Source organism: Caretta caretta, chromosome 26 (assembly GCF_965140235.1).
Source record: "Caretta caretta isolate rCarCar2 chromosome 26, rCarCar1.hap1, whole genome shotgun sequence".
NCBI lineage: Eukaryota > Metazoa > Chordata > Testudines > Cheloniidae > Caretta > Caretta caretta.
This window is the reverse complement of record NC_134231.1, coordinates 16,722,167-16,733,156: the sequence shown is the minus strand read 5'-3', so window position 1 is coordinate 16,733,156 and position 10,990 is coordinate 16,722,167. Positions and strand designations below refer to the sequence as shown.

The following is a 10,990-nucleotide window of genomic DNA, read 5'->3' as shown; positions in this document are numbered from 1 at the left end:
CGCAGGGCCTCCTCAGCTGGCTGGCACTGGGGGCTTCTGGGGCAGTGTTGGGGTAGAGTTGGCCAGTTTATGGGAGCACAGAGACTGCATCCCCTCAGGGACAGAGCAAGGGGGGAAACGGGGGGGACACGGGAGTTAAAACCCAAGCATCCTGCAGAGGGATTTTAGTGAAAGGCAACAATCCAGAGCGATGAACAAGGACTCCAGGCACGGGTGTTTAGTTTACAAGGTCTGTAGTTAAGGACGGACACAGGAGGTGAGCAAGAGACAGACAGAGCGTGCTGCAGCAGCCACGTGGGGTCTAGGAGAAGCCCTTGTAGGCATCCAGGTTGAAGGCGATGTCCAGGAAGCGATGGAGCTCAGTCAGGTGGGTCTTCTTGTTGCCAGTGGCTGGTGCAGCAGCTGGGTCGCGGCCGGCGTACCTATGGCAAGGGAGGGAGAAGAAGCAGCTCAGATGAGGGCCAGTGCAGGGACGGGGCATTATGCTGGACTCAGGTCTGGGACGGCTACATACAGGCCTGGTCTAGCAACAGGAAAGCTGGATGGAAGAGAGAGAGGGCCAAGATCTAGTCACCTCGCCTAGAAAGAAATGCTGTATCATGTGCAGACCCCCACTGCCCAAAGCCCAGTGCCCACCAACCAGGGACTAGCCCCGGCTGCCTGCAGCACCCCACCCCTGGTTGTTGGCCACAGCACAGACCCTGTATCAAGCCCTTGTCCCTCACTCAGTTACCATCTTGCGGAGAGTGCCACGAGAGCAACATGCCCACTGAGACCAAGCGGATCTTTCCTCCTTATTAGGTTATACATGAGCCTATGTGAGTCTTACTGTTTTGCATGAATGCTGTGTGTGCCTCAGTTTCCCTGTATATTGCACCAATGCCTAGGTGGTGGGAATAAGGGTGTGTGACTTTTGCTGAGACCCTCGGGGGCAGGTGAGGAAGCTCCAGCTGCCTGCACATAAAGTGATGGCTGATTCCCTTTGTAACCTGAGACCCAGGAGGGGGAGGAGACCGGAGGACAAAGACCAAGAAGAGGGGCAACAGGTGTGTCAGAGGTCAGGTCACTGGAAGCTGGGCAGTCTCCTGTTTGGGACTTGGACGGGGGGAGTCCAGTGCGTCCGACCTGGGGTCCCCACAAGATGGATTTGGCTGAAACTCACTGAAAGTGTGGGACTCTTACTGAATGGGGGAGGCAACATAGTGATAGATGATGTGGAAAAAGCTGAAGTACTCAATGCGTTTTTTTGCCTTGGTCTTGACAGACCAGGGTAGCTCCCAGACTGTTGCACTGGGCAACACAGCATGGGGAGTAGGTGAGCAGCCCTCAGTGGTGGAAGAACAGGTTAAGGACTATTTAGAAAAGCTGGACATGCAGAAGTCCATGGGTCCAGATCTAATGCATCCAAGGGTGCAGAGGGAGTTGGCTGATGTGATTGCAGAGCCACTGGTCATTATCTTTGAAAATTTGTGGCGACTGGGGGAGGTCCCAGATGATTGGAAAAAATGCAACTCTAGTGCCCATCTTTAAAAAAAGGGAAAAGAGAGAACCTGGGGTACTACAGACTGGTCAGCCTCACTTCAGTCCCTGGCAAAATCATGGAGCAGGTCCTCAAGGAATCCAATTTGAAGCACTTGGAGGAGAGGAAGGAACAGTCAACATGGATTCACCAAGGACACGTCATGCCTGACCAACCTGATTGCCTTCTATGATGAGATAACTGGGTCTGTGGATATGGGAAAGCGGTGGATGTGATACATCTTGACTTTAGCAAAGCTTTTGATATGGTCTCCCACAGTATTCTTGCCAACAAGTTAAAGAAGTACGGGTTGGATGAATGGACTATAAGGTGGATAGACAGCTGGCTAGATTGTCGGGCTCAACAGGTTGTAATCAACGGCTCGATGTCTAGTTGGCAGCCAGTATCAAGCGGCGTGCCCCAGGGGTTAGTCCTGGGGCCGGTTTTGTTCAACATCTTTATTAATGATCTGGATGATGGGATTAATTGCATCCTCAGCAAGTTTGCAGATGACACTAAACTGGGGGGAAAAGGTAGATACGATGGAGGGTAGGGATAGTGACCTAGACAAATTGGAGGATTGGGCCAAAAGAAATCTGATGAGGTTCAACAAGGACAAGTGCAGAGTTCTGCACTTAGGACGGAAGAATCCCATGCACTGCTACAGGTTGGGGACCAACTGGCTAAGCCGCAGTTCTGCAGAAAAGGACCTAGGGATTACAGTGGTCAAGAAGCTGGATATGAGTCAGCAGTGTGCCCTTGTTGCCAAGAAGGCCAATTGCATATTGGGCTGTATTAGTGGGAGCATTACCAGCAGATTGAGGGAACTGATTGTTCCCCTCTATTCGGCACTGGTGAGGCCACACCTGGAGTATTGTGTCCAGTTTTGGTCCCCCCACTACAGAAGGGATGTGGACAAATTGGAGAGAATCCAGCGGAGAGCAACAAAAATGATTAGGAGGCTGGGGCACATGACTTACGAGGAGAGGCTGAGGGAATTGGGGTTATTTAGTCTGCCGAAGAGAAGAGTGAGGGGGGATTTGATAGCAGCCTTCAATTACCTGAAAGGGGGTTCCAAAGAGGATGGAGCTAGGCTGTTCTCAGTGGTAGCAGATGACAAAACAAGAAGCGATAGTCTCAAGTTGCAGTGGGGGAGGTCTAAGTTGGGTTTTAGGGAACACTGTTTCACTAGGAGGGTGGTGAAGCACTGGAATGGGTTCCCTGGGGAGGTGGTAGAAACTCCATCCTTAGAGGTTTTTAAGGCCCGGCTTGACAAAGCCTTGGCTGGGATGATTTAGTTGGTGTTGGTCCTGCTTTGAGCAGGGGGTTGCACTAGATGACCTCTTGAGGTCTCTTCCAACCCTAATATTCTATGATTCCTGTGCTTACAAGCTCTGTTCTATGCTGCGTTCCTATCAACTAATAAACTTGTGTTACACACTGGCGGAGAGTCACAGCTGGCTGTGGAGCAGGGGTGCAGGGCCCTCTGGCTTCCCCAGGGGTCCTGTCTAGGTGGTCCCACCAAGGGGAAGAATACGGTGTGTGAACAGGGATGCTGAAAGCTCCGAGGTCAGTCCCAGGAAGGCCATAGCCAAGGAGGCTTTTTGCTCTGGACAGCCTGAAGGGAGTTGCGCCACCCCAGAGTCCTGCCTGGCTTCATAAAAAGCAGTTCCAGAGCATCGGGCCTGTGACTCTGTCACACCCACCCAAAAGACTCCACTCCCCAGCGCCACTGTGAGATCTCCATCCCTACTTCCATGCGACATTGAAATCCACTAGGGAGCCAGTGGCCTGAGATATACCACCTGTAGCACCATGCCACACTGCCCACCCGTGGGGAGGTCCCGAGAACAGGACAAGGTGCGGCTGCCTCCCACGGCACTTGCCCGTCACGGTGCAGAGGGATGGCCCTTACCACACGGGTTTGGCACGGTCGATAGTCGTGCGGAGCCGGGGTTTCACGTAGTCGTAGTAGCCCTGGTTCTTGTGCTCCTCCTGGCACCAGGCCAGCTCGGCGTTGGGGTACTTCAGCGCTTCCCTCTGGAGGAGGTCGAAGGGGAACGGGGACAGCTGCAGGGGAATGGGGAGGGCTCAGTTCCACTGGGGCACGCAAGCAGCGGAGGCAGGGTGCAGGCAGCTGCAGCCACTGTTGGGCTGTGCAGTGGGCCATGCAGCCTCCGTGCTCACAGTTCAGCCTGTGCTGTCTCAGCAGCATCTCCCAATCCCTCACGGACACACTTAGAAGCTCTGGGGTCGCCTGGGCTGAGCCTGAACAACCCTTCCAGGCCCAGGAGCTTGTACGGTGGGGAGCACGCTGGGCTGGCCAGCACCACTCCCACCAGCAACAGGCTCTCCCCTGCAAATCTGTACAGATACCTCAGCTCTGCCCTTGCTGCCCACCCAGGGGTGCTGCGCAGCGTCTCCTGGGCTCAGACTGAAGAGACAGGATCGAGCTGGCCCCTCTGTCCGTCTCTTCTCAGGTGTGGTGATGTTGTATTTCTGCCTGCTCTCTGCCCTGAGGCTGGGCTGGGCCATTAAGCAGTGGGAGTGGGGCAAGGGACAGAGCGCTCTATGTCTAATCCAAGACGTGTCTGCTGTGGCTCAAACTCCTCATGGCTCCTGGGGATGTGGAGTAAGCCCAGTGATGAGCTGAAGCAGGGTAGCAGCGGGATTGGCCATTGGCCCCTGGCCTACATGGAGCCCCCTGTGGTATAGACACGCTCACCTGCTCCACCCTGGTGATGGCCACGTCTGGCTCCATGTCCCGGGCCTTGCGCTCCCGGGTGAGCTCGTAATACACTTTGCCAGTGCAGAAGAGCACCCTCTTGACGTGGTCGGGGTTCTGGGCTGCAGGGCCGCTCTCAGGGATTACGCGCAGGAAGTTAGTGCCTGTAGTGCAGCACAGACAGCAGTCGGGGACACGCCTCAACATCCCAGGGGCCACACGTGGTGGGAGGGGGAATGTTAATGGGGGCCAGCTACGGGCCTGGACCCTGCGGGATTGGCTACGCCTGCAGAAGGACCAGGCTAGCTCAGAGATGGTTAAAGCCTAGAGACCCCACTGAGATTGGGGCTCCATTGAGCTGGGGGCTGTGCAGGGAGAGAGACAGGGGGAAACAAACAGTCTGAAGCACACACCGTCCTGGTGCAGTTCTGGACTGTCACACACGTGGACAGGAGCCAGAATTCAGAGACCTGGGAGCAGGGCAGGGTGCTGTAAAGAGGAGAGAGAAACTGCCCTCTTGTGGTATGAACCCTGTTCTGCATCTCTCCGGTTCACTCGCACCCTTGGACATTGGAAACACCCTTCATACCTGGCAACATATCATCAAAGCTGGAGCGGGCTTCAGGGTGGCGCAGCAGTGACTTTGGAGTGAAGATGATCAGCTGGAAGATCAAGGCAAGGCAATCAGAATGGGCTGGAAATAGCCTTTCTGGCACACAAGCTGCACATTGGAGACTGGATCATCACTACAAGAGCCAGAGCACAGACCCTCCCTCCACACCCCAGTCTCCGGTCAGCTGGTTCCCGCCCAGCCTCTGCCCAGCCCCCTAATTCAAGTGCCATTGATGAACTGTATGTTTAATCCAGGCAGGAATCACAGAAATGTCCTAATTCTCCCATGCCAGCCAGAGAGAAAGACTGAAGCCAAAGGCTGCTCCGGGGCAGGGCAACGTGAAGCAGTGTGCAGAACTCTGGCCCTGCCAGCAGGCCTGGTTGCGTGTTGCTTCCTTTGCACAGCACTCAGGGCTACTTGCTCCTTCTAGCCCTTTCGTTATGGAATAACGTGAAGGTGGCTCGAATGCCACTGCCGAGATAGAAGGACAGGCGTTTCCAGTCTGGGCAGAGCTCAACTGAACCTTGGCAGACATGGTTATTTAATAAGTGCCAGTCACAGAGCCCCAGTGTGCTTGGTAATGTACAGCTCACCTGTACATTACCAATGTACAGGCACAGACTGCCCAGCCTTTAACAGGACTTCCCCATTTATACCTGGCTTTGTACGGCTGTTCTTAATACCGGTGTCTCTTATTAGGCAATAGACCTTTACCAGAGCTTGTTAGTATCTATCCATTAACCAGGTAAAGGACAGAGCACAGAACTGGTCAGACAACTGGGTTTCCCTCCTTCCAAAAGGGGAGTTTTTGGCAAAATATTTCAATCCTGAAATGCCACCGTAGTGCCCTATGGGAGTTGTAGTTCTCTATAGTCAGGGCTCCCTGTTGGACTACATCTCCCATGATGCATCACAGTCACCGCTCTTGGGAGAGGAGGCAGTCATGTGACTGTAGTGCATCATGGGAAGTGCAGTCTGGCTGGTTTTAGAGTAGCAGCCATGTTAGTCTGTATCAGCAAAAAGAACAGGAGTACTTGTGGTACCTTAGAGACTAACAAATTTATTTGAGCATAAGCTTTCGTGGGCTAAAACCCACTTCACTGAATGCATGCAGTGGAAAATACAGTAGGAAGATAGACACACACACACCATGAAACAATGGGTGTTATCATAACATTAAAAAAACAGTTGGAGAACACTTCAATCTCCCTGGTCACTCAATTACAGACCTAAAAGTTGCAATATTACAACAAAAAAACTTCAAAAACAGACTCCAACGAGAGACTACTGAATTGGAATTAATTTGTAAACTGGACACCATTAACTTAGACTTGAATAAAGACTGGGAGTGGATGGGTCATTACACAAAGTAAAACTATTTCCCCATGTTTATTTTTCCCCCCTACTGTTCCACACACGTTCTTGTCAACTGCTGGAAATGGCCCATCTTGATCATCACTACAAAAGGTTTTTTTTCTCTCCTGCTGGTAATAGCTCACCTTACCTGATCACTCTCGTTACAGTGTGTAAGGTAACACCCATTGTTTCATGTTCTCTGCGTATATATCTCTTCCTATATTTTCCACGGCATGCATCCGATGACGTGGGTTTTAGCCCATGAAAGCTTGTGCCCAAATAAATGGGTTTGTCTCTCAGGTGCCACGAGCCCCCCTGCAGTCTGGCTGGGGGAACCCAGCTCACAGAAGAGAACATGAAGCACCTGAAGAACAAGGCACCTTGGCAGCATTCCAGAATTGAAGTATTTTTGTTTTTGGGTGCTCAGTTTTTTGTTTTATTTTTGGACAAAAAATTTTATTTTTTTGCATGGAAAGCAAACACATTTTGCAAAAATTTTGGTCAAAATCTCAATTTTCTGCTGAAAAACAGTTTTGGTGGAAAATTTGACTAGCCCTACTGGAGCACTCTAGAAATTAGCTTTAAATCCAGGTCCTAAGCCCTCCCAGCACCAGCACCCATGCCCCCCCAAGCATTGGCTTTAACCTAGCACTTGAGCTACAAGACAATGGTGCGTTGCCGGGTCCATACCAGGGCAGTGTCTAGAGCTCACTGACCGGTTTCCGGAACGGGAGGTGTATCTGCCTCCGCAGGACGTGGAAGAAGTTTGCTGGAGTGGAGCAGTTCACAACGATCCAGTTACAGTCGTACAGCTGGCGTACATCAAAGTCATCGAGTTTCTACAGCATATGAAAAGTAGAAACGGTTTAGACAAAATCGTGAACGTCCCACATTAACAACCTGCATTTACGCCTGCCAGCGGCTCCAATATGAACAGAGACATGCCATGTGAGTCAACTGCAGTACCCCAACATGGGGGCCAAGAGTCTCTCTTGCTCATCACTAGCCCAGGACCAGTGGTTAGCTGAATGCAGCGGCCCTAACCTGCAAGCTCAACCTTAGAGTATTTCAAGCCCAGGCAAATTGGGACAACTTGGCTCTTAAAAGTCAAGTTTAGTTAAAGGAAAGGAGTACTTGTGGCACCTTAGAGACTAACCAATTTATTTGAGCATGAGCTTTCGTGAGCTACAACGAGCTGTAGCTCACGAAAGCTCATGCTCAAATAAATTGGTTAGTCTCTAAGGTGCCACAAGTCCTCCTTCTCTTTTTGCGAATACAGACTAACACGGCTGCTACTCTGAAACCTTAGTTAAGTGTGTCACTTTAGTTTTTCCATTTCAACTGAGGTAGGATTTTAGCAGCAGGTATCTCAAAGCCACTGGAGTCCCGATCTATACTCTCCATTGATTTTTCTGCCTAGCAGGGCTTTTAGGACACTGCTCAAGAATGAACACAGCAAATCCTGGGCCAGTGTAACTTTCTACTTTCCCTTTTACATGACCCCCTTAGGTGGTTTTCAGCCTATCCCGGCTTCTTAGTGCCTCCGTGTCCCTAATCCAAAAAGGGACAGCCCCCCTAAGTGCATGGGCCAGCTGTGGAGACAGCACAGGCTGAGAGCAGGGGAGCTGCAGGTTTGTACAGGGCTTTTGGAGCCACTCCGAAGTACTCCAATAAACCCCCCCAGCTATGGCACCGGGAAATCGCTCCCTAATATAAATGGGCCTGAGAGCAATGGGTGTGACTCTGATGACAGCTTCTGGAGAAAGCCAAGGAGGAAAGAGGAGAAGCATGGAGTTCCATGCGCTGGCCTTGCTTGGGTTACAGCCAGCCTTTACTGCCCCCACGTTAGTGCACTAACTAGAGCTCTGCTCATTCTGTGCTAACACAGCAAGGGACATTTCTGAGTCCCCCTTGATAACCCAACCTAAGTCTTCCTGACTCTGGGGACAGGGGAAGCCCAGGAGTCATTAAATGTGAGTCACCAGCACAACACTGCTTCCTATATCCTGCTCCCCCGGCCTGCTGCCCAGAATCCAGGTGCTCTGTAAAATTGTTCCATGTGTTACCATCCTATCCACAAAATCCCCCAAAGCTGTTTCTGGAAGCCTTTGCTGTGTAGTGGTCAAAGTCAGGGACAGAGCAAGTGCTCCAAGATGCAGGAGGGGAGAGATGGGAAAGGCCCCAAAGGGAAAGTGTGTGAATTCAGCACAGCCAGACACTTACGGGGAAGACATCTGGATCGTCGTTGCACATCTGCAGGAATCGCTCTGGCCTGGCTGACGAGTGCTCGGGACCCTGTGGGCAAAACCAACAAGAGGTGAAGCGAACCACACATGCAAGTTTCCATCTTTAAGAGAGCTCTCCACGCCTCGTAGAGAGGCTGGCTGATGCTAGTCACTGTTTGAGGAGGACCTTGGTATGTACTGCCCAACAGGATTTCACTCTGGTTTAAAAGTGCAGAAGTTTTGATTTTTACTAAGAAGTAGGTCGAACAGCTGCAGCCGTCCCTTAGTACTGAACTCTAGACTCCACTCCCAGAGCCCCAACAAGCCCCTAGGCCGAGCCCTGTTGCTCCCAATCCTCTTCCATTCAGCCAGATACTCTCACCTGCAGAGCGGCTGGCACTGCTCCCAGCCACATGGAGTCCAGGCCCCTCTGCAAGCTGTTAACACACAGCTGTACGGAATGCAGTGACATGGGCTGGTGCAGGCCAGGTAATACAGCTAAAGAGGTGGGCAATCTCCAGATTGCAGGACTACCCCAATGCTCCCAGGTGACTGGTCGCACAGAGACCTGGTCTATGCAGTGTCTGGCCTGAGGAAGCGTCCTGGGGCGCTATGAGAACTGTGGCATTGAGCTGTCAGTACTGCCCAGAAAGATAGGAAGTGAGTGCATCCTTACCATGCCCTCCATGCCATGGGGCAGCAGCAGCACGATGCCATTCTGTCTCACCCACTTGGCCTGGCCGGGGCAGATGAACTGGTCAATGATGCATTGAGCAGTGTTGTGGAAGTCACCGAACTGGGCCTCCCACAGCACTAAGGCATTGGGACTGGCCATAGCAAAGCCCAGCTCGAAACCTGCAGAGAAGAGAGAAGAAGAGTGAAGAGGCCATATCCACCAGCACCTGGCACAGACAGCCCAGCACTAACTAGCCCTGTGGCTGTCATGAGCCAGGCGAAGAACCCCCAGCGACACTGACCTAGGACTCCATACTCCGACAGGGAGCTGTTGCAGACAGTGTAAGGAGCTTGGTTTGGCCAGAGGTGGTTCATGGGGATGCAGGTCCTCTTGTCTACATTCTGGTCATGCAGGACATGGTGACGATGGCTGTGGGAGGAGACAACGTCCAGCAGTAATGTTACTTAAGTGTTATCCTACCCAATGGGTCAGAGTAAGTGCCTGCACGCAAGTGGCTGCCTGGTTCACGCTGCTCTGCTGAGAGGCTTGGCTTGCAACTGTCGAATGCAATGAAGCCAGGTTACGATCATATCTAGGAGCTGCCCATACTAACACCATTAGTGCTGTGAAAGGGACCCCTCCACCCACAATTTGGGCTCCTCCCTTGCCTTTCAGCAGAGCTCCAGCCTGGCAGGCAATTTAAGACTGGCCTCTTCTATTCCCCACTCAGCAGCCCCTTGAGGAGGGCTGGGATCATCTTTTACTGGGGGAAACCCCCGGCTTTACCTGAATGTCCCCCTCTCGACATCCTGGCCACTCAGTCGGATGTGGATTCCCTCTTTGAGGAGGGAGCCAAATGCCATGTACTCTGCTAATGCCCAGTCTACTGTCCTGTTCTTAACCAATTCCCAGCGGGTTTTCAGAATCCGGCTCAAACCTGCAGAGATAAAAAACAGTTTGCAGCCCGCTGGAGAGGAACTGCAGCAACATACTATGCAAGCAGCCTGAGGCTGGGGCAACACAGCTCATGCTATCAACCCATCCATCGGCAATCTGGATTCCCTGACATGCAGATGCTCTGGACAGAACGGGACAAAAGGGAGGTGGACTGTTCCAGCTTAGCACAGGGTAAAGGCAGGGTAAAGCACATATAGGTAAAGAGCAGAGGAGACCAGCTCTGAAAAACAACTGGAGTTCCTGGTCATTCTCTGTTTTCTTTTACAAACATGGTTTTCACTGAGCCAACTTCACCAGCATTAGGAGCACTCACTGCCAGACATCACCCGCCGGGAGAGGAGACCTGAACTCTAATCTCAGAGGAGTCCGAGTGGTAGTGGAGAGAACAATTTCTGAGGGCTGGGTCAAAAGCATGGGCATTGCCAGGCCCACGGCCAGAAGGTACTACAAACAAACTGGGTAGGCTGGTGCAGCAGAGGAAAGATTAGCCACTCCGAGGGCGACAGGTATGGTTAATGTGTTTATAATGAGGATGAGGGGTCTAGATTCATGTCACCCGACTGTGGAACTCACAAGAAGCTCTAAAGGTCAAGAACTTAGCAAGATTCAAGGAGCCAGTCTGGCAATCTATTCGGCATTGGTGAGGCCTCATCTGGAGTACTGTGTCCAGTTTTGGGCCCCACACTACAAGAAGGATGTGGAAAAATTGGAAAGAGTCCAGCGGAGGGCAACAAAAATGATTAGGGGACTGGAACACATGACTTATGAGGAGAGGCTGAGGGAACTGGGATTATTTAGTCTGCAGAAGAGAAGAATGAGGGGGGATTTGATAGTTGCTTTCAACTACCTGAAAGAGGGTTGCAGAGAGGATGAATCTAGACTGTTCTCAGTGGTACCAGATGACAGAACAAGGAGTACT

General features: G+C 51.9%; 1 protein-coding gene across 11 annotated transcripts in view; it reads right to left on the bottom strand.

The window, feature by feature from the left end:
- Nucleotides 1-216: 216 nt before the first annotated feature.
- Nucleotides 217-10,990, bottom strand: part of OGDH (oxoglutarate dehydrogenase) — a 133,371-nt gene continuing 122,597 nt past the window's right edge. For all 11 annotated transcript variants that reach the window (XM_048829156.2, XM_048829147.2, XM_048829150.2 and 8 more), the window contains 9 exons: nucleotides 9,901-10,051; nucleotides 9,416-9,543; nucleotides 9,115-9,293; nucleotides 8,437-8,508; nucleotides 6,930-7,052; nucleotides 4,834-4,906; nucleotides 4,245-4,408; nucleotides 3,435-3,589; nucleotides 217-422 (listed from right to left, as the gene is read on the bottom strand). In XM_048829156.2, coding sequence (XP_048685113.2) covers nucleotides 302-422; nucleotides 3,435-3,589; nucleotides 4,245-4,408; nucleotides 4,834-4,906; nucleotides 6,930-7,052; nucleotides 8,437-8,508; nucleotides 9,115-9,293; nucleotides 9,416-9,543; nucleotides 9,901-10,051 — 1,166 coding nt within the window. In that variant the 3' untranslated portion in view covers nucleotides 217-301. The remainder of the gene's footprint in view (nucleotides 423-3,434; nucleotides 3,590-4,244; nucleotides 4,409-4,833; nucleotides 4,907-6,929; nucleotides 7,053-8,436; nucleotides 8,509-9,114; nucleotides 9,294-9,415; nucleotides 9,544-9,900; nucleotides 10,052-10,990) is intronic.